Source organism: Rhinoderma darwinii, chromosome 4 (assembly GCF_050947455.1).
Source record: "Rhinoderma darwinii isolate aRhiDar2 chromosome 4, aRhiDar2.hap1, whole genome shotgun sequence".
Classification (NCBI taxonomy): Eukaryota; Metazoa; Chordata; class Amphibia; order Anura; family Rhinodermatidae; genus Rhinoderma; species Rhinoderma darwinii.
This window is the reverse complement of record NC_134690.1, coordinates 87,710,745-87,736,258: the sequence shown is the minus strand read 5'-3', so window position 1 is coordinate 87,736,258 and position 25,514 is coordinate 87,710,745. Positions and strand designations below refer to the sequence as shown.

General features: G+C 43.4%; 1 protein-coding gene across 4 annotated transcripts in view; it reads left to right on the top strand.

Moving 5' to 3' along the window:
* The window catches only part of GIGYF2 (GRB10 interacting GYF protein 2), a 169,083-nt gene extending 144,032 nt beyond the window's left edge, over nucleotides 1-25,051 (top strand). For all 4 annotated transcript variants that reach the window (XM_075861326.1, XM_075861325.1, XM_075861327.1 and 1 more), the window contains 10 exons: nucleotides 1,689-1,817; nucleotides 8,338-8,580; nucleotides 10,461-10,667; nucleotides 15,124-15,243; nucleotides 16,141-16,383; nucleotides 18,931-19,133; nucleotides 19,996-20,147; nucleotides 22,350-22,510; nucleotides 23,436-23,562; nucleotides 24,117-25,051. In XM_075861326.1, the coding sequence (XP_075717441.1) occupies nucleotides 1,689-1,817; nucleotides 8,338-8,580; nucleotides 10,461-10,667; nucleotides 15,124-15,243; nucleotides 16,141-16,383; nucleotides 18,931-19,133; nucleotides 19,996-20,147; nucleotides 22,350-22,510; nucleotides 23,436-23,562; nucleotides 24,117-24,184 (1,653 nt within the window). In that variant the 3' untranslated portion in view covers nucleotides 24,185-25,051. The remainder of the gene's footprint in view (nucleotides 1-1,688; nucleotides 1,818-8,337; nucleotides 8,581-10,460; nucleotides 10,668-15,123; nucleotides 15,244-16,140; nucleotides 16,384-18,930; nucleotides 19,134-19,995; nucleotides 20,148-22,349; nucleotides 22,511-23,435; nucleotides 23,563-24,116) is intronic.
* Nucleotides 25,052-25,514: the final 463 nt, after the last annotated feature.

Below are 25,514 nucleotides of genomic sequence, written 5' to 3'. Positions count from 1 at the left end.
GTTCAGTTTAACATCCTGTAATGACGTAGAAATGACTATCCCTAAGTATTTGAAAGAGGATACACACTGCAGTGTTATGACTAAGGTCGAAATCTACAGGTGATTTATCTACAGGCATTACCACAACTTTAGACCAATTAATGGTAAGGTCAGAGTGATGACTAAATTGCTCTGAGATCCATGGCAGTCGTAAAGGACATCTGTACATCTGCCAGAAACAGAAGCATATCCTCCGCATTCAACGCAACTTTCTCTCCCAAATCACCCCTATCAAATCCTGACACCACTGGAGATGAACAAAGTATAGCTGCTAGCAGATGTACAGCCAGTGCAAATGGCAAAGGCGGCGGGACATCCCTGACGCGTTTCCTATAGCTCCATATGAGGTTTATGTTTGTAAATAACAGGCAAATTATCAAAGCTCTGAATTTCACCAACTAGTCGGGGTGAACAATGTCTAATTATTTTTGTGTGGAGGAAAGTGATAGCCCCAGAAACACTGTCACTTTCCTAGCTCCTGGACTGACCCAGGGTACATTCACACTGCATTATCTGCACCAAATGTGGGAATTTGGAATAGGGTAGAATTTCTGTCGTAATTCTTTTTTTTTTCCCCTTGAACGTCTCCACTCTAAATCTATGAATCTTAGGGCTTGGCACTCTTTACCTGGTTAAACAAAGCACGTACACATAATGATCAATGGTGATATTGAAAATTGTTTTGTTTGCACTCGTTCATTATCTATGTATTTGCCATACGTTAAAAATAAATTAACGCACGCTCATTAAATTAAGATTTCCTTCATATTAAAGAACATCTGCCTGTGGCAAATATTCAAGCAGAGGCCATAGAATCTTCAAAATGAAACCCCTTTACCCAAGCCACCCACTTCCATAAATAGTCCTGTTTTATATGCCTTGGGCACGATCAGCCCAGTCATATATATTTATTTATCTTTTTACGTTTTTTTAATGAATGAAAAAGCATAGACTGGTGGACTAATGATATGGACTATAAATTGAATGTAAGCATGTGATTAAGATAAACAATGCTGTTTAGATTATGCGATGTAAAAATAGATTCAACCAACAAATGTCCAGGGAATATTATTCACATTATAGATACTGCAAGAGAAAACCCACTGCTCTATCAATACAACCTACCAATATTTCCTTACAGGGGTTGTCACTGTCCATATGCCCTACTGGGACACCCCTTGACCTGATGGGGAATAATCGCAAAGATGGAAATGTCCATCCATTTGTGTACGTGTAGAGTAGCCCTTACACGTATGTCCCATGGATTTCATCGTGTTAACATTTTATTTTCGGTGCTGTAGGGAAAAAAAGAACTCACCGGCCTCTTCCTCGAGTGATAACGGTTGATCATTGAGGGAGACCGCACAATCAGCAAGTCTTTGGATGAGCCATCTTCTGTACACTCTAGCTCTTCTTCCCTGAATGGATCTGCTTTCTGTTCACTTTTTTCTACTAATCTTTCACATACCACTTTTTTTTTTTTTTTACTACATTCACTACATTTATTATATATTTAGTGCCATTATATTCAGCAGTGTTTTACAAAGTTTATAATTACTTTGCTCCCTGTGTCCACTTCACAAGGCTGTATTAAACCTTGTTTCAATATTTCTATATAGGACCTTATTCTATTTATAATAATTTTGTAGATTGAACAGGAAAGGAGGAAGGCAGAGTTGAGGGCGAAGAAGCAAGAAGAGGAAGAACAACAACACAGGCGCCTTGAAGAGGAGGAAAGAAAAAGAAAAGAGGAGCTAGAACTGGCACGTCGCAAACAGGTATTATATTTGAAGTATATGGCTTTGGTAAACTTTTGATCATGACAGAGGTGTGTCAGACATTGGTGGGGAGCTGTGACACGTGTGCATGTAATTAATGGCTAAAATCCCGGGGCTCCTATTCCTTGTTTACATTGTCCTTGAGATGAAGAGAACCCCAAGATGGGAGTGCTGTGAAAATTTAGTTTGGGGAGAGGAGGAGATCTCTAGGCTAAAAGCTAATGATGTTTGGCGCTTGGAAGCCAGGGGTCTTTATGCCTTATTGACCATATGCAAGAGAGAGAAAATATAGACTTGCTTGTACCAGGTTTTTTTATTTTATGTTTATTTTCTTGGCTTTATCGTTCGTTACATTGGGGAACACAGACCGTGGGCTTATGCGGTTGCCACTAGGAGGCTTGATGCTAAGATTTTGAAAAAAAGTGGCCCCTCCTACAGGATATATACCCCACCCACAGACACTGAGCTATTCAGTCTTCACTTAGAGTCTTATAGCACTGATGCAATGCAATGCTCCTAACAAAGGATAAGTTTAGTAATTCTGGGTCTTAGACCTCCCGCCTAAATCAAACATGGCACCTATAGAGATATTACGTGCTCGACCCATATACAGTAAAAAAAATATATAAACTTGATTGATATACATTAAAAATGCATAATGGTTAAAACCGACAAGGTACAGACCACATAAAAGCAACAGGTGAGTATGATGGACAAATATCTGGTCACATAAAGTGGTAAAAACTAGTTTTTTTTTTTATTGTCCACCAGACCTAAAAGTCAAGTAGTGAAAGTAGGGGAAGAATGACCGAATGTAAAAGCAATGAAGTAAAAAAATGTAACAAGACAATACATAAAAGTAGCCTGGACATTCTACAAGCAATACAATAATTTAGAAAGTAAATGGCTAAGACCAGTAACCATTCGTACCCACCACACCTGACGTGCGTTTTCCTTTTTGCTTTTATGCGGACTGTACCTTGTCTGTTTTAACTATTATACATGTTTTTAATGTTTATCAATAAAGTTGAATATATTTTTTTACTTTTATATTGGTCGAGGACGTAATCTCTATAGGTGCCATGTTAGTTTAGTCTGTAGGAGGCCGACACCTGCTATTGCAGCAGTCTTACCGTTTTCCTTTAATGTTCGTTTACTTTTTTATTTCTTACCTAAGAAACAGGGTTGACCTATATCTCCCTGTTGTCCCCTCCAAGGCAGGCGCACGGTGTCATATTACAAATGCGCTGCTCTCTCCCTGCCTATGAAGACAAGTGTGTCAGCTCCTCGGTCACCCACCAGCCTAAGGGTCACCTGTTGCAACTTCTGCCACCAGTGTCTTTTCCTACCATTGTGTAAACCACTCAGGGGGTGCTCCTGCTGGCCACACATCTGGGAGATGTAGGATGAAGGGTGAGTGGTACAACAACCCCCCCCCTCCAGGCCTCCACTTGTATTTCAGTGACAGAACACACTACCTGGGGTCCCATGCACTGGTCGCTTCTTCTTTAGGTTTTTGCAGCCCCCTAACTTTATTTTTTTTATTTCCTCCTTCTAACCATTTTCTGCTGGTTAGTGCTGGCGACATCATTTTGCAGTCGTGTATGTCTTTACAACGGAGGACGGGTCCTCCGCTCATCCAATAGCGCTACGTGTGCTTTTCCCTCTCCTCTCATGGGCATTCAGCATCTCTCCTCTGGCTGTACAGGTGCACGTGACTACTGGTGGCCAATCACAGCGGTTCGTTCCGAAAGACACTGCTGGGGACACAGGACCTCTTGACCGTGTTTTGCTGTTTTTGCCCTTTGGACACGTGCAAATACTTCTGTAACTGGGTAGGACTGGTCTAGGCCTCTTTTTCTCACTACAGTCCCTGAGTGTTTTTTTGGTTTTGGGTTTTCATTTTTTTTTTTTTTTGCTCACTGTAGGAGTGGTTTTCCTAGCAGACCTAGTTGATGTAGTCTCTTGCTGGGCAGTACCTGAGTGGATTGATTGGCCGTCTACACCACGCACTATAATAAAAGTTGGGGGTTAGAGACCCCCTCTACTTCAATGTCTGACCGTAAGGCTGGGTTCACACAAGCACATGAACGTCCGTAATGGACGGACGTATTTCGGCCGGAAGTCCCGGACCGAACTCAGTGCAGGGAGCCGGGCTCCTAGCATCGTAGTTATGTACAATGCTAGGAGTCCCTGCCTCTCTGCAGGACAACTGTCCCGTACTGTAATCATGTTTTCAGTACGGGACAGTAGTTCCACGGAGAGGCAGGGACTCCTAGCATCGTACATAACTACGATGCTAGGAGCCCGGCTCCCTGCACTGAGTTCGGTCCGGGACTTCCGGCCGAAATACGTCCGTCCATTACGGATGTTCATGTGCTCGTGTGAACCCAGCCTTAGAGATAACCTTCTTGACACACAACCATCACAGTCCATTATGCCTGCTCTAAATGCAGCACTAAATTTCCCTGTGGTCAGCCGCCTTCCTTCTGTGATGCATGCCGACCATCTGGCCAAGCGCCTGTAGCTCCTGCACCCTCGCCACCCCCAATATTTCCAACACCTGGTATTGTAGGTTTTGATTTGGACTGGGCCCATTCTCTTTCTAGGACCATTGGTAACCTAGCAGACCTCACCTAGTCCATGATGGTCATGAAGGTTTTCCCTTCTGACCACCTACCTCTGGACTCTCCGTCCATATCTTCCTCACGTGGCAGGCCCCAGAAACGGGCCAGATCCTTTAGACTGACTTTACTTTCACTGGCCTCTTCTGCCTCAACCCCCTCCCTCAGGAGGTGCGGTCTTGCGCCTCCGCTCTCCCCAGGGGGGTCTTATCAGACGGAGGACTTTCTGATTCGGATAACAAGGGGGTCTTCCCAACTATCCACTTCAGTTGAGGTGCTTATTTAGGCGTTCTGTGACACCTTGCAGGTCACCGATGCCGTGCCCTCTCCTTTGCCTTTATCAGTTTTCTTCCTTCAACCTCAATGGTAACTGGCAGCCTTACCTGTACATTCTGAATTTGATTGCATAGTTTCCAAGGTATGGAAACACCTAAACTAGAAGCTTACTCACTCTAGCCAGTTGGGTATTGTCTTTCCCTTTCAGGAACAGTTTTCTTCCAAGTGCCATAAGTCTCCTGCGATTTTACCCTCTGGTTTCCTGCCTGACCAAAACTACTACTTTGCTTATGGTGGACGCAACTTCCTTTAAGGATCCTCTGGATCGCTGTGTGGAATTCTTTGCAAAGTCTGCCTTTGGGGCCTCTGGCTATGCCTTATGTCCTATTTTTGCCTCAACCTGTCTCAGCAGAGCTACCAGTGAAAGGGCACAAAGATTCCATTATGGCCTCCTCAGGAGGATTTGGTTAATCTGTCCCATCTTCTCTCTAATGCGTCCAAGTACCTGTGCAAGGCTTCTCTTCGCGCTGGCCAACTGGTGGCTCGGATTTCGGCCTCTACCATTGCTATCAGCAGGACAACCTGGCTAATGAGATAAAGCTTCCAAGTGGTCCCTGACCAAATGCCCTTTTCAAGTTCCTGTCTCTTCGCTACCAGACTGGACTAAATAATCTCGGAGGCTACTGGTGGCAAAAGCACTCACCTCCCCTAGAACAGGGTCTAATTGAGCGCCACTGTGAAGAAGTAATGTCCTTGTTTCGATCCTTTGATGGTTTCTCCCACACACTGTCTTCTAGTTAACCGTCCCACCAGGTCCAGAAGTCCCATCCTTTCTTTAAGGCTTGATCCTCCTGGCGACACCATCCTCAGTCTGCCAAGGCCGGAACTGGTAAGTCCAACTCAGCCTGAAGGTGTGCCCCAGCTCGATTCCGTTCAGGTGGGAGGCAGACTTTTGCACTTCAAGGACGTCTGACTCTCCCATATTTCGGCTGCCCAGGCACAAGAAGTGGTATTTTCCAGATACAAAATCAAATTTACCATCCCCCCCCAGAGCGTTTCTTCCATTCCGTTGTTCCTCAGAAACCCTCCAGGTTGGCCACGTTTTATTCAAACAATCGACTCTTATTCAGGTGCCCCCTACCCAAATTCTTCGGGGGTACTACAATCTTTTGTCATGCCAAAAAAAGGACTGTTCGGTCCTTCCTAGACCTTAAGCCTCTCAATGAATATGGTCAAGGTCCACAGTTTCCGCATGGAAAGCCCTCTGATCAGTCATCGCTTCCATGAAACGGGGAGTTTCTTTTTAGTGGGTAGTTGCATGTTCCTATTTGCCAGTCTCGCCAGCACTTCTGGCGCTTTGCAGTGCTGCCTCTGTATTACCAATTTGTTGCTCTTCTGTTTGGCCTGGCTACAGCCTCGAGAGTTTTCACAGACATCCTGTCTGTGGTGATGACGCTCTTTCAGACCAGGGGGGTGTTGGTCGCCTCGTACCTTGATGACATTTTGATCAAGTCTCCCACTAGGGTGGCAGTCACCCCGGCTGTTCCCCACTGTCACTCCTTTCTACCGCTGAACTTGCAGATCCTCTACACGGATGCCATTCTCAGGGGGTGGGGAGGAAATTTTTGGAACCTCATGGCTCTGGGGCTGTGGTCCACATAGGAATCATCTCTCCCCATCAACCTGCTGAAGTTAAAAGCAATCTAACGTTGTCTGCTGCACTGGACATCGCTCCTGTCTGGCCATCTGATGCGAGTCCAAATGGCCAATGTCACTGCTGTAGCTTATCTTAATCACCAGAGCGCAGCAGTGATGGCCGAGGCAGCAAAGATTCTTGCCTGGGCGAAATGTCATGTTCCTGCTCTGTCGGCAGTACACCTTACAGACTTTCTAAGTTGCGAATAGTTGGTCACCGGGGAGTGGTCCCTCCACCAAGAGGTCTTCGACCAAATTTGCACCAGATTGGGCAGGTTGGATATTGCTTCTAAGTAAAACATCAAGACCTTTCTTTAGAGGGTTGCTCACGCGGTTCCCCCTTATTGCCCTCGACTTTTTTTTCTGATCTCAATCAAGTTTTGGAGGTTCTACAATCGGCACTATGTGAACCTTTTCGTGAAGTCTTCCTTTGTCCTCTTTCCTGGAAGGTAGTTTTTCTGGTAGCAGTGACTTCCATCCGGGCAGTTTCTGAACTTGTGGCTTTGTCTTGCTCTCCATTCCTGAGTCTTCATCAGGATAAGTCCGTGCTCCGTACGGTGCCCTCTTTTTTGCTTAAGTTCGTTTCGGCTTGGCAGCCTCCAAGGCCACTATGGCTCGAAGGATTCGGATGGCTTTTGCTCTTCAGGTGTGCAAGGCAGCTACATGTTCTTCCTTGCACACTTTTGTCAAGTTCTATGAGGCGCATACCTTTGCCTCTGCAAAATGCTTCTATTGGTCGGAAGGTCTTGCAGGCTCCTGTGAAAAATGTGGCCATTTCTTTTCTCTGGTTTACACACCTGTGGACTGCTCTGGAACATTCCACAGTCTGTCCCCCCCCCAATGTTACGAACGAGAAAACAGGATTTATTGAGCGCTCATCGTAAAATCCTTTTCTTGTCCAGTTGGCTGAGGGACACGGCTCACACCCATTTGTTTGTATAAGATTCTCATGGTTGTCAGTTGGGGAGATTGTCCTCCCTCATTTTGACTTACCTTTTCTTACCTTGTTTTTGCTTTTCCTACTGATTGCGGACAAACGGAATAGCTCAGTGTCTGTAGGAGAGTTATATCCTGTAGTAAGGGCCACTTTTTTAAAAAATTTTAGTGTCCAGCCTCCAAGTGGCAACTGCATATATCCATGGTCCGTTTCCCCCAGAACTGGAGGAGACATTTTTTTTTTTTAGGGAGAGCTCAAAAATTCTATTTTTTTTTAACTGTTAAAATACAGCTAATTATTATTTATTTTTTTTTTAAACTTGTCAATTTTTATTAAGAATTTTGTTCTGTGGTTTTCATTTTTTATTTTTGTTGTAAAAGCAAACTTTCCAAAAAAAAAAAAAAAACACCTCCACAAAGAACCAACAATCTACATTGTGGAATATTACATATACCAAAATTATCAATGTACAGCCACGTATTGACAAGGTCCCTAAAGGGGTTGTCCAGGATTATAAAAACGTGGCTGCTTTATGCTGGAAACCTCGCCACACCTGTCCATGGGTTGTCTGGTATTGCAGCTTGGCTCTACTGAAGTAGCTGCAATACCAGACACGACCTGTGCACAGGTGGGGCACAGTTTTTATTAGAAAGCAGCCATGTTTTTTATCATCCTGGACTACCCCTTTAAGTCTTACATAGACAGATTACATCAGGTAAAAATTAATCCATTAAATGTGTTAAAGAAAAATAGGAATCCACATCAACCAACCTATTCTTCTCAGCAGTCTAGTGTAGAGCACCATACATTTAAAGAGACAGCAGTAATAATAAATGTGTATTGGCATAATATATTAAACTACATTACACAAGTCTGCAGAATGTTATTCCTGGGTAATGTTAAGGGCCGTGTCCCAACCTGTCCAACCAACTGACCCAAAAATACAATATTACAATTAAAATGTCAAACCACACGTTTAAACTTTCAGGAGGAAGCCCTGCGGCGACAGAGAGAACAGGAGTTAGCAATCCGGAGGCAAATTGAAGAGGAGGAGAGAAAAAGGGAGGAAGAACGAAGGCTCCTGGAGGAAAAGAGGAGGCAGGAAGAGGAGAGGAGGAGACAAGAAGAGGAGAGGAGGAGACTTGAGGAAGAGAGGAAGAGGATAGAAGAAGAAAGAAGGAGAAAAGAGGAAGAGAAAAAACGGGAAGAAGAGAAGAGAAAAAAGAAGCAGGTACAGCAGTCTGTTAACCCAGTCTAAACTATATACTTCTAGACAGCTGCAGCTCCGCATTCCAAATGATACACTTAATGAGTCTCGCCGTTTGAACACGACTTCCGTTTTTAAAGAGGAGCGGTCACCTCTCCTGACATGTCTATTTCAGTAAATACTTGTATTCCCCATAAAATAACAATTCTAGAATATCTTTCCCTAGAACTCTGCGTAGTGCAATTTGTGTGTTATACCTTCTAGAAATAAATTGACAACTGGGTGTTCCCATTCTTACACAGTATCACTCTGTCAGCTCTGATTGGACAGTGTCAGTCTGTATAGGGACACACCCACAACTGGTAACACTCCGTTGTAAATGTATTCATAACTATCTAGGAGTAATAACAGAGGGATGGTACAATGTAGAGTTATAAGAAAAATGCTCCAGAATTGTTGTTTCATGGGAAACACAATTATTTACTAAACAGACATCTCAGGCGAGGTGACAGGTCCTCTTTTTAACCTAAATAGGACAAAAGTTCTGTTTGGATTAGGGGTATGTTCACACTTGCGTTGTAACTTCTGTTATGAATCAAAGCCACATTGATCCGCAGGATCCGTCGTACAACGGATACTCTCAGCGCCCCGACAGATTCCATTGACTTATAATGGGGCCCGTTAGGGTTCCGTCGTAGTGTTCCTTTGACATGATGACACTCTTCCTCCCCTCAAATCTGGGTTTGAACAATGTCCAATTTCTAAATATATCTTTATAGCCGCCAGAGCTCTGTTTTTCTTATACAGAATTCCAAGTCTCCTACATAGACCTTGTACATATTACATATTATAAACTACTAGCTACTTACAGCTGCCACTAGATGGAGCATACTGCATACTGTGTTTATTGAGTTCAATGAATAAATAATATGCAGTATAATTTAACCCTCTTCCTGTACAGTTTCAGAGCGCTGTATCAGAAATATAAAGCTCTGACCATTATAAAAGGATATGTGGCTGATTTCAGTGCGGTCTGTTCCTGTGGTTTTACTTTTTTGTAAAATTTACATTTTATTATTTCAATTAAATGGATTTTCCCACAATAGTAAGTTATATCATATTGCTAGTGATATGCCGTAGCATTATTAGATGGGAATACCTCTATAAACCCTTCCCGTCGCCATTTTTAGTTTTGTTTTTTTTTCTTACCAAAAGCCTTAACTTAGCCATTTTTAGTTCTTAATTACACCATTTAATGTACCATATAATGTACTAGGAAACTTTGAAAAAATTATTTTGTGGGTTGTAAAGGGGAAAAAAAACACAATTCCTCCCATTTTTTTTTTTTCTTTTTTCCGGCATTTACAGAGTGGTAAAAATGGCACGTTAACATTATTTTGCGGCTCAATGTGATTTGTTTTGTGCCATATTCTGAGACCCATAACTTTTTTTCCACTGATGGAGCTGTGTGAGGACTGCTTAGTGGGGTGAGCTGTAGTTTTTATTGCTACCATTTTTGAGTACATACTACTTTTTTTGATAGCTTTTAAATTCCTTTTGTTGTTGTTGGAGGGTATACCCTGTAGGTTAAATGTTACATTATAATAGTTACAGATACTACTTATGAATTGCATTGTATTTTGCTTATGGCTTCTATCAGAGCTTAATAGTAGGCCCCCAGGCTGCCATGACTGCCATCGGCACCTTGCGGTCGTTTGTGTACTGAACAAAGTTTGTTAATATTGCACCAGGTTATAATTAAAATGAGCAGATTGTGTGTAATTTTTTTGTATTTTGGGGGCAGGGCGGAGGTTTGTTTTTGTATGTTTTTTAATGAAAATTTAAATCTCAAATATGTAATTAAAAATGTATGCATTCATATTTTGAATTTACACCTTTACTAGGAGGAGGCAGCAAGGTGGGCACGGGAAGAGGAGGAGGCTGCTAAGCGACTTCTGGAAGAAGCACGCTTACGGCAAGAAGAGGAGGAGCACAAGAAGCGAGAAGAGGCTCAGAGGCAAAAAGAACTTCAGAGACAAAGGCAGCAGCAACAGGAAGCTTTAAGGCGTCTGCAGCAACAGCAGCAGCAACAACAACTTGCACAGATGAAGGTACTAAGAAGCTGATGTGTTGTGTGATTTTTTTTTTTCTTTATATCCTCTTCCTATTCCGCTGTTTTTTTTCATTTGGGGAGATAGACTATGGGATAGGGTTGTCACGATACCAGAATTTGGACTTCGATACCGATACTTCGTTTAGTATTGCGATTTCGATACCAATTTCGATACCAACAGTAATAAAAAAAAAAGTTCTTCCATTTTCTGAGGTGAGGCGCGATGTGTGATGATGAATTTTGAATGTGCCTCACATTAATAGTAATTAACCCCATCATATTTCTCAGTCATAATGGGTTAATATGTGAGGTACACGATGGGGTTAATTACTATTAATGTGAGGCACATGGAGGTTAAATTCATCGCACCTCGTGCCTCATTAATAAGTGATAGAAAGCAGTGTTCATTTTATTTTTTTACAGCGTACACATCATAAATGATGCAAAAAAATTGTTGCGCGCGCCATTACTGAATGTGTGTATTTTATGCATTGAGACCTATTTTAATGTTTATTGTAAAAAAGGTGAATGTGTATTTTTTTTTAAATGTAACATTACTTGGTTTTTACTTTATTTTTAAACTTTAATGTACTGACATATATCAGATATATGCCAGTACATTAGCCTGTGTATGTATAGTACACAGGCAGTTGTTAGGACATACCCAAGTAAGCCCTAACAACAAGAAATATGGTCAGACAGCCCTGGGGTCCGTCAATAGACCCTGGGCTGTCTGCCCATATATAGTATGTCCCTCGATCGCGTCACAGGAATTCCCTGTGACGCGATCCAGGGGCATCCCCCCTTCTCATTTTCTCCTGAATGCTGCAGTCCGCTTTGATGTCAGCATTCAGGGGAATAGCGGCGGAGATGAGCGGTTTCTCTGATCTCCGCCGTTATAGAGCGGGGCTGCGGCTGTGTAATACAGCCATTGTCCCGCTCCTGACAGGAAGTGCGCGCGCGGTCAGCACGAGGAGATGCGGCCGGCGCTGCAGTAATGAGCGGCGGTTCAGGCACTGAAGACAGAACATGGGGGTGTTTTGCAGTGCGCCCGCCATGTTCTGTCTTCACTGCCGCCACTCATTAGTGCAGCGCTGGCCGCATTGCATCATCCTGACAGCGCGCACTTGTTATCAGGACTCAGGAGCGGGGCAGTGACTGTATTACACAGCCGCAGCCGCGCTCCCATACATTCATGTATTACTATACTGAGCTGTGCGGCTGCGCAGCGAAGTATCGAAATACAGGAAATAGCAGTATCGAACCGTTAGGGGATGCACAGTATCGAAACGGTATCGAAGTTTCGATGCATCGTGCATCCCTACTATGGGATATATGCTGCTCCCACTAGGAGGTGGAAATGAAGCCAAAAGTGTTAGTTCCTCCTTCACAGTCTATACCTCTCCAGCAGATACTGAGCTAACCAGTTTCTTGTTAATGTCACAGAGGGGACACTGCACCATGGGTATAGACCCTTGCCACTAGAAGGCTGACACTGGTAGTAAAAAGTGTTCGCTCCGCCATACCCTTCCCACTGACACTGGACTAATCCGTTTTAGCCTGGTGTCTGTACGGGGCAGATATGACCTGCTTCTCAGGTCTGCTACACTTTTTTTGTTTTTTCCTTTCTAGCTTCAGGGCTGTTGTCAGAGTGGACTGCGGGTCTATGCAACCCCTGAGGGTGCTAGGAGACCAGGCAGTGCTCCTCCACCGCCGGTCACCTAACCACTCTTCTGCTACTGCAGGTGGCATGCTGGTAGCCCCACTGTTTTGGGGGGTTTTCCCTTCATTCAGTGTATTGCTCAGGTCCGTGCCATCCTCAGAATCTATTAGACAGGCTCCAGTCTGCTTTAAGAACCTTCAGCCTGTTTTTCAGAGTCTACTGTCCGACGGAACACAGCACTAGGGGTCTGATAGGCTAGCTCAGTGGGCTGCTTTTTTTCCAGGGACCTTTTTTTTTCTTCCCCCCCCCCCCCTTCATGCTGACACTTGTCTAGTCCTCCCTCCATTTCTTCTGTTAACATGTCTTCCTTCCGGAATGACTCCAAACGACATCTGGGTCCTGTGGGTCGTGGCACAGAAAACAGTTCCCATGCAGCCAGCCTAGCCTGCTAAACTCTCAGTGCCCGTTTCCTAGAGCTCCCAGGACGCGCCCCGTCTGACTGGGTTAGGTCCTTGGAGCGTGTGCCATCCCAAATAGTAGCCCAGTTTAACATTCCCTCAGAATACTCTGTAGGTGAAAAGCAACCTCTCCTTCGTGGCTTGCTATGTAAGAGGCCTAGAAACTGCGTTGCTCAAACGGAAATAGGTTTCTGGGCCCCAAGATGTCCTTTCTGCAATCCGGTCTGGAACAAGGCCTTGGCCTAGCTACTCTCAAGGGCCAGGTTTCTGCTCTCTCCATCCTCCATCCATTACCTGGTTATGGAAGGCCCACATTTTCTAAAAAAATACTTTATTCCTGACTGTGGCCCATGCTGTCCCTGACTTTCGGCATTCCGCCCAGCCGTGAGATCTTAACCTGGCTTGGGGGCCCTGCAGGCCTCCCCCTTTGAGCCATTGTGGGTTATTTAATTTTGGCTTCTATCCTGGAAGATTGCATTCCTTGTGACTATTACTTCCATAAGATGGGTTTCGGAACTGTCCACACTGTCCTGTGTCTCCCTTCGTCAATATCCACAGGGATAATGTAGTATTCTGCCCTATCCCATCATTTCTCCCAAAGGTGGTCTCTGCCTTTCACATCAGTAAGGATATCGTCCTCCCCTCCTTTGCCCCTCTCCCTCCCACTTGAGCGAGCGCACCCTCAGTCTCGATGTGGTTTGCATCTATCTTGCTGCAAGTCAGTTAGGCGCTCTGACTCTCTCTCTCTGTCTGTTTGTGATCCCTGAAGGGCCGAGCAAGGGCCTGGCGGCTTACAAGGCTACTGGAATCGGTTTGTGTTTATGGAAACGGGAAAGGTTCCTCCTTTTCAGGTTACCGCCTATTTTACACAGGCCTTGGATGCATCTTGGGTAGTACGGCACCAAGCGTCCGTCTCCAGGGCTGCCATCTATGGTTCAGTGCATACATTCACAAAGTTCTACCTGATTCATACCATGGCTTCCTCTGATGCCAGCACGGGTTGTATGGTACTCCAGGTTGCTGTGTGTTAGGCGGGTCACACGGCAGGTACCTCCTTTTGCTCACCCCCTGGGACTGCTTTAGTACCACAATGGCATTAACGAGAAAATTCGATTTTTGTATTTACCATAAAATCCTTTTCTCATTGAATTTCATTCACTGCTGCTGTTCTGTTATCTTGTTCTCCTACTGCTTCTGTACAAACTGATTAGTCCAGTGTCTATTGGAGGGGAACTGCCTGCCTGGGCAGAGCCAACACTTTTTTCCTATCTCATGTCAGCCTCTGTGGCACTCGCCTATACAATGGTGCGGTGTCCCCCAATGAATTGAACAAGAAAAGGATTTTATGGTAAATGCAAAAAACACATTTTTAGCTTTGTGTCCTTAGGAGGCAAAACTTCTCCCACCCATTTAGTTTTTTTTCTGATAAAGGGTACCTGTTGCCTTTTTGGTTTATTATATTAGTTTGTTTAGCGCCAACATTCCTCAACGCTGTACAGATATTGTCCTCACTCCTATCGGTACCTGTCCCCAATGGTGCTCCCAGTCTATTTTCCAAATATTACTGATCTGTATGTTTTTGGAGTATGCCAGGAAATAGGAGTACCCAGAGGAAATCCGCACAGACATGGGGGAACATAGAAATTTAGGCACCGTGCTGCCCGATTCTGGTGCAGTCTTGCTGTTTTTTTCCTGTTTACATGTTGCCTTTCCCTAAGTTTACTGCTTGTGTACGAACTGGTTAGCTCAGTAACTGACTTGGTGGTCGCCTCCTAGTGGCAGCAGCATATACGCCACGGTCCTCTGTACCCCACAAATACAGTGAGTAACAAAAAAAATCTCCCTTTTGGTTACACAATGTAAAGTGAAATATTATTTAAGAATGGCTGGTAACATGGCGGCCAAATCACTTTTTTAACATACCCTTGGTATTGAATCTCAATGGCTGTTTGGATAAAGTTAAATCCTAATGGCGGTTTGGTCTGCTTGGTTTTGGTAAGTAGTCCGAGGAGAATATTCCTGTTGGGGTGTGGTGTGTACAGCCTATATTTACATTGGCATCATGATTCCTTTCCGTCTAGTTTCCATTGACCCTGATGGGCAAAATAGCATTACTGCTTTGCTATAAAAATGAAAAAAAATGAAACTTGCCTCGAACATTACAGATCAATTATAAATCAATAAGCTATATTAAGTTAAAACAAAACATACATTATTGGTGTGAACAGACCCTAAAAACGTATTAAATGAATCCCTAAGTGAATCGGGAAGGAATGTTGGCAGTGTCCTACTGAGATTATGGGAGAGTACTGAATCTTGTTTTTATGTTTCAGTTACCATCTTCATCCACATGGGGGCAGCAGGTGAATTCTGGAGGAGCATCTCAATCTACATTATCTTTAGCAGAAATACAGAAGCTTGAGGAGGAAAGAGAGAGACAGAATCAAGAAGAGGTGTGTAAAGGCGTAATCCTCATGCAGCATTCTAATATACCTTGTTGCTTTCATAGAATGAAAACCATTCTTGGTTACATCTATACAGTACAGACCTAAAACTTATGTAACTTAGTTTTTATTTATTTATTTCTCCTCTGTGGGACCTAATCTGAATATTGGAAATGGTGGTGGGGGGGGGGGGGGTGGTAAGCAGTGAGTAATTTGGGTACGTGAGCCCAGCAAAATGTCACTTTCCACCCCCTTCATAGCTCTCCTTAACTATAGACTGCTTAGGGACCACCCATTCTTTCCTCCAGTTGTCAGTGTTTCTTCTTTCTCCAATGTGTACATCAGTGTTTATCCCTGGAAGTCCTAGCACGCGCAGCAGTACCTGACTAACGTGCATGTAGGGCAATAAACAAGAGGTGGACAGCAATAGTAAAACCGTATGCTGTAAGCTCCCTCTAGTGGTGACTGCAATCAGAATGCTATGTTTTTTATCTATTTCTTTGCGAGCGATTTAAACTCTGTATCAGAAAAAACAAAGCTCTGACCAATATAAAGATACATTAAACTAATCTGCACACAATTTTGGAACTAAAAATGAGAAGTGGTGGAAAATGACTACAAGCTTAATTTATATCCAACTGGAAAAACAAATTTTTTTTATGTTAATGTTATACTGTGGGTTTGTCCCAATAAATGGATAAAGTTTTTATGCTCCATATTTTGGGCAAAAGTTCATAATTGAAGGTTCAGTTTAGCTCCAAATGTAAATCTCAGATTTTAGTTTTGCAAAGGTGAGTGTTGAACAATTTTTTTTGCTTTTAGCGATGTATAGTTTACATGAACATATCTCTACAGAAATAAGCAATTAATAGAGTAAGGTGACCGTTTTCCTTTTGTATAATATAGCAAAGGCGGCAGCTACAAGAACTGAAGTCTATGCAGCAGCATCAGCAGCAACAACAACAGCAGCAGCAACAGCAAAAGACTGCTGGTTGGGGCAGTGTAGTCAAGCCAACTGTCAACACACAATCTCTGCTGGAGATTCAACAGGAAGAGGCCAGGCAAATGCAAAAGATCCAGCAACAGCAGCAACAGGCTGGCCGCAGTAGACCTGCAAATGTCACAATACCACCCGCACCTGCTCCAGTGGTAAGTACCGCATACTGTGTTTTTTAATATTTGCATTAAAAAAAAGAAAGAAGGGAGTCATGCACTATATATAGAAGGAACAAGATGTGCCTAGAGCACATTGAAACCAATTTCCCAATTGCTGAACAATGTAGTTAAAATATAACTTTTATTATTTTGCTATTAAAGATGTCCATGGGGACATAACACTCAACACAAACGGTTAAAATTAGTAGCCAATATTGCTTCAGCACACGCTCAGTATTCACTCGGTCTGCATGTGTTGCCAGACGGAGTGTAAATGCTCAGTTGCCAAGTCTCGTGTCAGCAGCTGCAGACTGCCGAACTATAGTGGATACGATGTGGTATGCGTGCTCAGAATTGCCAAGCAGGTTAGGCTTATTAAAATAATAGATTTAGCCCCCCCGACATGTTTCACTGTCAACACAGCGTCCTCAGGGGATCAAAACGGGGCTAGTGAGCGCGCGTGTAGATTGTCAGTCCCTTTAAAAGTTTGCGATTATCCTCACACAGGGTTCACCTGTGTAAGAACCAATTGGAGCTCAGTACAAAGACCGAGCCTCCACAGTGAGAGATTGACACATGTATTGGCCAATATGTGAGCCGTATGTGTGACCAATAGGGCTGTGTTAAGTGCGCATGGGCACTAACAGCACGGCTGGACTTAGTAAATTTTCTTGCTTTGACACTGTTAGTGCCCATGCGCACTTAACACAGCCCTATTGGTCACACATACGGCTCACATATTGGCCAATACATGTGTCAATCTCTCACTGTGGAGGCTCGGTCTTTGTACTGAGCTCCAATTGGTTCTTACACAGGTGAACCCTGTGTGAGGATAATCGCAAACTTTTAAAGGGACTGACAATCTACACGCGCGCTCACTAGCCCCGTTTTGATCCCCTGAGGACGCTGTGTTGACAGTGAAACATGTCGGGGGGGCTAAATCTATTATTTTAATAAGCCTAACCTGCTTGGCAATTCTGAGCACGCATACCACATCGTATCCACTATAGTTCGGCAGTCTGCAGCTGCTGACACGAGACTTGGCAACTGAGCATTTACACTCCGTCTGGCAACACATGCAGACCGAGTGAATACTGAGCGTGTGCTGAAGCAATATTGGCTACTAATTTTAACCGTTTGTGCTGAGTGTTATGTCCCCAAGGACATCTTTAATAGCAAAATAATAAAAGTTATATTTTAACTACATTGTTCAGCAATTGGGAAATTGGTTTCAATGTGCTCTAGGCACATCTTGTTCCTTCTATATTCAACATATACCTGCCAATTGCTAGGGTCTCCTAGTATCTGATATGCACTATATATGGTACAAAAATGGAAAAGTCGAAATTTTTACTAAATACAGTTACTCAGTCCAGGCACGCTGTTTACTATTGTATCCTTATGTGTTTTCATCATTTACGTAGATAAACTACCTGTCATTTCTGTCTCCTATAGGGTAATCCATACCCATTGTATTAGTTGGGTGACCTCGTTATTCTCACTTGCCATGTATTCTTATATATGACTGATAACGGTGCATTGATATTCTGTTATTTTATATGGCCCTTATACTGTTAATTGTGTTTGGTTCTCCTGTAATTTTTACTATTTTGTTTCTATGTATTTAATAAAAATTTAGATTTTTCCATTTTTGGACCATATATAGTGCACTCCTTTCTTTCTTGTATGCAAATGATTTTTAGAGTTTCTGTAGAAGTTACTATGGAGGCGCTATGCCCGATTCAGGGATCGCCTCGCCACTTATTTTGTCCTGAGACGTGTTTGTGTTTTGATATTGTAATAATGATTATTTTCAGCTGAAAGTCGCCTGCAGCTCGCTCAATGGTTTCTTTTCTGTAAACACTTGTGTGAGCAGCACCGTTGTGGAGGCAGTTAATTATTTTATCAGAATAGATCCTTTTTTTTGCCTGTATAAGCTTACATGTATAAAATTATTTTGCGGTGGTATTTGTAAACCTCACGAGGGTGTAACTTATTCACAAGAATTCCCAGCAACGGCTTTTAAAGATGTTTTTCAGTTATAAGAAATGTATTGCCTATCCTCAGGATAGGCATCAATATCTGATCGGTGCGGGCCCTACACCCGGCACTCCTGCCGATCCACTATTTTGAAGCGGCCACGGCGCTTTTGTGAGCGCTGCTTCACATTCACTACATTAACTGCTCGTACTGTGCATCGCCTACAAACTTGTAGCGGCTGGTTCACAGTATTACAGACTTTACCCATTCACTTGATGGAGGAGGCTGTAATGCTTTGCGCTGCGACCCTTTCAAAACAGCTGATTGGTGGAGTTGCCGGGAGTGAGACTTCCACGGATCAGTTATTGATGGCCTATCTTCAGGATAGGTCATCAATTTCTTATTACTTGAAAACCGCTCTAAGATGATATTTTAAGGTTTTGTTTATTCTTTGCCCATTCATAAAATCCTCATGTTCATACATTAAAGCAACATAGGGGAAAGAAAGTAAATCGAAAGAACTCTGCAATTTTATTGTATTTTTATTTTTTTTTTCAAAAGCCAAACCCGTGCAATAGTGTTAATGTCTCTGGAAACTCTGTGTGGGGCAACCTGAACAACAACCTGAGCCCTCAGTGGTCGACTGACTCTGTAAGCAGCATCTGGAGTAGCCCAGAAAACAAGACATCTAGTGGATTCTGGGATGATGCGGTGAAAGTGGTCGCTCCCCGGAACGCTGTCAATAAGAACAAGAGCAATGCTAGGTAAGTGTTTACCAGATCGGTTATTAATCTTTTCCGACTGTTACTTTAAGGGGTTGTCCGGGTCCTAGTAAAGTTTTTTTAATAGATTTTTTTCTGTTTTTTAAGGGAGATGTTGATAGGCAGAGGAGGATAGGCCTCATCCTATCCATCTACCTCGTGGCGTGTTTTATTATGCAGCACGGTTGGATGTTGGAGACCTCTGCCGTTTGCAACCAGCCAACCCTAATAATAATGAGGTCACTGACTGAGGGAGCAAGCATTGTAACGTGTTTTTTAGAGGTGTGCCAAAACGACCTCATCATTTATAGTAGGAACTGTCAACACATTAAAGTGGATCTATCTGATTAACCTGCTGCCCTACTTTTGGTTTATGAGAGCGCTGAAAGAATACAGCAGTCTCCTAGCTAATAAGTCTGCATTATTCATGAGGAGAGCGCCCCCTGCCCTTCAGACCTGGCGATTGACAGGCTGCTGTGTATACGTAGAAGTCACTCGGGAGAGGTTGGGGTTATTCTTTCAGCGATCCTATTAGCCGAACAGCACAAAGGAATTTTTTGCAATATTCTGCCCTTACATAAGGCATCATGTTAACCTGACAGATCCACTTTATGTGGGGGGGGGGGGGGAGTGTTTGTGGTGGAGACCTTTTACCCATTGTGTCAGTCATATTACTGCTTTCTGGATCTTTTCAATTGGAAGAACTTGCAGCACCTCTTCAGAGCCCCAGTTGGGATTCCCAATCTTGCTTTATTCTATATCGCACGCACTGCTTTTTTCAGTATATTTCTAAATCCTGATCAGATACAAGCCGATATTATTCTGTGGTTGTGTTCGAATGTACCATTCCTCTTTTTCTTTCCAGCAAATCTGGGGTGAATAGCCGGCAGAGTAAGAAAGTGGAGCAAGAAGAGAAGCTTGTTAGACTTTTTCAAGGAGCAACGAAGTGTGCGGACGGCTTCACCCAATGGTGTGAGCAGACGCTTCATGCGCTCAACTCCGCTCATAGCCTGGATGGTAAGGAGAGAGATTTCTTAAAATGATCACATAAAAGTAAAAAAAAAGGCTGTGTGACGAACTTGATGTATTTTTAACTTTTGTCTTTTGGATCATGTAGAAATAAACAAACTCCTGTATCCGTATCGTGTATTGTGTGACTCGACTTTTAACTTTACACAATGAAACTTGAGTTAAACGTTACGGACTTACGGTCTATTTTACACTAGCATTACTATTGAAGCCACAAGGTTTGACTTCCCGGCTGTTGTTAATGTTCTGACTTTGGTTTCCAGTAAGCGCAGTCCTAATATTAAAGGAACAGGCAAAACTGCGGGGACAATGGATGAGTTCTCTATATGACTCCGAATCTGCACTAGATGTTTAATTCAACTTTAATTGTGTAAAGTTAAAAGCAGAATTACACAACCCTGCAGGGTTTGCGGGGGTGGTTCGTTATTGAGTGCAAACCCTTCACTAAGCATAATGCACTTCCTATAAGGATCATACACTATGTGGCCAAAAGTAAGCGGACACTGGACCATGACACCTATGAGTTTGTTAGACATCCCATTCCAAAACCAATATTGGAGTTGGGCCCCCTTTTGCAGCTATAACAGCCTCTACTCTCCAGAGACGAGAAGGTCTGGCTCACAGTCGCCATTCATATTCATCCCAAAGGTGTTTCAGGTCCTGGCTCTGTGCACGCCACTCCAGTTTCACCACAGTGAATTAGTCAAACCTTATCTTCATGAACACTATGGCGATTTCTGCAACCAGGCCAGCTTGTGTATGGACTATGGTTATGTTACTTATTCCTCCTTGAAGAAATGCACATGTCTTTATGGACCTTGCTTTGTGCACAGGCACAACAATGCTGGAACATAATAGGGCCTTCCTTAATCTGTTGCCACAATGTTAGCAGCATGCAATTGTCTAAAATGTCTATGTATGCGGAAGTATTAACATTACCCTATACTGGAAATAAGGGGCCTAGCCCAAACCCTTAAAAACAACCCCAAACTATTCTCATTCCTCAACCAAATTTTACAGTAGGCGCGATGTGTTTCAGTAGGTACTGTTCTATTGGCATCTGACAAACCCAGATTCATCCATCAGACTGCCACTTAGTGAAACATGATGCATCACTCCGGAGAACAGGTTTCCACTTTCTCCAGAGTCCAGTGGTGGCGTGTTCTGCGCCACCCCAGCCGACGGTTGGCATTGTGCGTAGTGATCTTAGGCTTGTGTGCAGCTGCTCAACCGCGGAAAACCCATTATAAAAGCCCTGGATGCCCAGTCCCTGTGCTGATGTCACTTCGATGCAATTTGGAACTCTGTGAGTAGTGCGACAGATTTTTATGTGCCATGCATTTCAGCACTTGATGGCCCTGCCCTCTGTATTTAAAAGGTCCAGCGCTTTGTGGCTGTTACTTCTAGACACTTCCACTTAACAATAAAAAGTACTTACATTTGAATGGGGCAGATCTTACAAATTAGAAATTTCTGGCAAAAGTGGCATCCAGGGCTGTGTTTAAAGTTACTAAGGTTTCGTTCACCTCTGCGCTAGGGCTCCATTCCGTCGGTATGGAGCCCCGACTGATACAAATGGAAACCATAGATTTCCGTTTGCATCACCATTTATTTAAATGGTGACGGATCCGGTGCCAATGGTTTGCGTCTGTCTATGTTGTGCATGGGTTCCGCCGTTTTGACAGCATGAATATCGACTACGCTATGGATTCCGTCAAAACGACGGAACCCATGCACAACATAGACAGACGCAAACCATTGGCACCGGATCCGTCACCATTGAAATCAACGTTTGTGTTAGTCAGGGTCCCGTTCCGACGGAACGGAGCCCTAGCGCAGATGTGAACGAAGCCTTAGCGCTTCAGTATGACCCATACTACTATCAATGTTTGTCTATGGAGATTGCATTGCTGTTTGATATTATGCACTTGTTTACAATTGGAGTTGCTTATACACCTGAACTCAATAATAGAGGCATGTCCACATACTTTTGGCCATGTAGCGTATATGTTCAAAGGATGTGTTTAAATTCTAGTAATCACCAGGTTGTCTACTCTATTTTACTGACATAACCTATAAAGTCTCGCTTTCTCTTGCTTTATTTGTTTGTTTTGTTTAGCCTGTTAGATATTTTTTGGATACATGTGACTGAGCTTCATTTATACTAAAAACATATTTTTCTGGTTACAGTGCCCACGTTTGTGTCCTTCCTGCGGGAAGTAGAATCTCCCTATGAAGTCCATGATTATGTCCGGGCATATCTTGGAGACACTCCTGAAGCAAAAGATTTCTCCAAACAATTTTTGGAGCGTCGGAATAAGCAAAATACTACTCAGCAAAAACCTCAAGAGGTAAAAAATTATGTCTCTCAGTGGGATTGAGAATTAGAGAAAAGTGAAAGGGGGAGGCCACACTAAAGTCTAAACAAAACTGCCATGTATGACTTTACCCCTCAGGGTACGGCCACACGGAGCGGCCCTGACACGGACAAATGCGGCCAACAACCGCGCTGGCACCATGTAGGAGCGGCTGACAAATACCTTGTTAAGGGGTATTCCGGTTACATTCGCATGCGCACTAACGCTACAGTCATTCTCTATGGGAGCGCCGGAGATAGCCGAGTGCAGTGTTTGGCTTTTTTCGGCGCTGCCATAGAGAATGAATAGGGGGTAAGTTGTTGTCATTTGCAAAATCGTGCGGCCATAAAGGGAGTATGTATTCATGGCCGCACGATTTTGCAGATAAAGAACGTGCGTAAACCGTCCAACATGCGGCCACTAACGGGCTGTTCGACAGCCGCACCGAACATGGTGTCGGCGCAGTTGTTTGCCGCGTTGTGACTGTGTCAGGGCCACTCCGTGTGGCCTTACCCGTATTGATAATTGGTCTTAATGGCTTTGTAAAGAGGATACTTTAACCAGCAGAGTCCACATCTGAGCTTCTGAACATATATTCACATGCAGCATTTTTCTCGCAGAAATTTTTGCAACTAAAAAATCCATTAGTTACTTTTAAATGGGGTTGCTTCTGCAGCAGATGCATGGATTTCTGCAAACCCCATGCAGATGAATAGGACAATGGGACATTTCTGCTACAAATCTGCTGTCTGTGAATATATAGCCTAACTGAATACTGGCGGTGTTCGGTCTGCAGCAGTGAACGTGGTGCATTGTCTTTCACGATTTTGTTACCAGTTGATATATTTTTTTATTTCATTTTTTTTGCATGAGTGCGTTTAACAAAAAATCTGTGGCTGTGGTTTTATTGTGTTTTTAGGATTCTGGATGGGCTGTGTATCAAACAAGTCAGAGTAATTCTCTACAGACTACACTAGAAACTGCACAAAGCGCTGGACGCAAGAAAAAGAAACACAAGATGGTTCGGGCAGATCCAAGTCTGCTAGGTAGGGATCTATAGTGTTTTCTAAGCATACATGTCTTCCACACCCTCTTGTTTACACACACAACCTCTATTTTATTTTAATATGGCCGATTTGACTGGTTATGCAGATCACTGATACTTTGTAGTAGTTTTGTGGACTTCTTCCTAGATCATATACGTTTCATGCCTTCCTCCTTTGTTATTAAAAGGGTTTTCCAGGATTAAACACTGATCGCCTATCCTTGGGATAAGCCATCAAAGTGTTATTGGCGCGGATCCATCTCCTTGCACCCCTATCAATTAGAATGGAGGTGCTGAGTTTAATTACCAGGCAGAGCCACATGTACGGACAAACCGCTGTGCCTGGATATAGAATGAAGGGACTGCAATGCTCACTGGCACACCATGCCCTCTTTGCTGCTGATCGATGGCACAGGCCATTCGTGTTTTTCCCCCGAAATGTATTATTTATTCTCCCTCTACCATTGAACTCTCCTTAACCCTTATTTTATATGCCAATATTCTTGCATTTTGCTTTCTGTGTCTAAATTTGTTTTTTATTCTATTTCGTTTCAGGATTTTCAGTTAATGCTTCCTCGGACAGGTTGAACATGGGAGAAATAGAGACTTTAGAAGATTACTGATTATTGTGGTGGGGTAGGGGTAACCTGTCCCCCTCCCCTACCTCGGCTTCAATGGGAGGGGGAAGCTCAATATATAACTCCACCTACCCCCAGCACACACTCCCAGTGCCCTGGTGGGATCTTCACAGGGCACCTTCCCTCAGTGCTTCAAGATCAAGATGATTCAAGGACAACTACCCTCTTCATTATCCTAGATATCCATGGGCATTGTGGAGAGGGCACTCTGGGGGTTAGAGTGGGTTATGGGAAAATATTTTTTTTTTCCATCACAGTACTGTCCGGTCTCGTTTCAGAGGCTTGCACAGTCTGTTACTTTTTCCACCGTTATTAGGTGGAGAGGAGGCTTTTGGGTTGGACTTTGCACCTCCCCTCACTGCCTTCTTGGGGTTCTGCACCCTGGATTTCAGTGAAAGGACAACATAAGTGTTTGTGGAGCTTTAAAAATAGACCGTGTATAGGGATCCTGTGCACTATGGAGTGGTCACACTGCAAGGGTAATAATGGCATCGCTATTCCATCTCATGTCCACTCCCCACACCTTGTCACAAGTACCTTAAACAAGTGCATCTCGTGTTAAGCTTTTTTTTTTTTGCAGGTAGGAGCAGTGTTTCTTAAGAATACTGAACAATATAGTCATCTATACAGTTTGCTGCAAAATCTATCCACACACTTTGGTGCTGTTGAGTTATTGCATATCTGCTCCACCTGCATTGTTCTATCCACTTACTTTGCAGAGAAGGTGTGGGTTGGAGGGAACATACTTATGTTTACACAGCTCCTGGACCATTGTAAGGTTTTTGCCCCAGTATGCAGTGATTTGGGGTGATGCCAGGTCTGACCTTTAATAAAGCGCTGGTTGTGTTATAACACATGTCTGATTTGGATGCCTTATTGCTTTGTGAATGTCAGGGGTGTGCAGACTTCAATTGTCGACCATATGTCTGCTCCAGTTTTCCTCTATTATAATAAGAATTGCCAGGATATGGACAATCGAGCACTGGCAGCTGCCTCCAAAAAAGTGATCACAAGCACATGACTTCTAATCTTTGAGGCTTCGTCGTGATTTTAATTTTTTTTTGCTAGGCTGTCCTGAGTCCTGCTAAGGCTGAATTATCTGGGTTATTAAAGAGGCTCTGTCACCACATTATAAGTGGCCTATATTGTACATGATGTGATCGGCGCTGTAATGTAGATAAGTGTTTTTTATTTAGAAAAACGATCATTTTATGACCTATATTAGATTTATGCTAATGAGTTTCTCAATGGACAACTGGGCGTGTTTTACTATATGACCAAGTGGGCGTTGTACAGAGGAGTGTATGACGCTGAC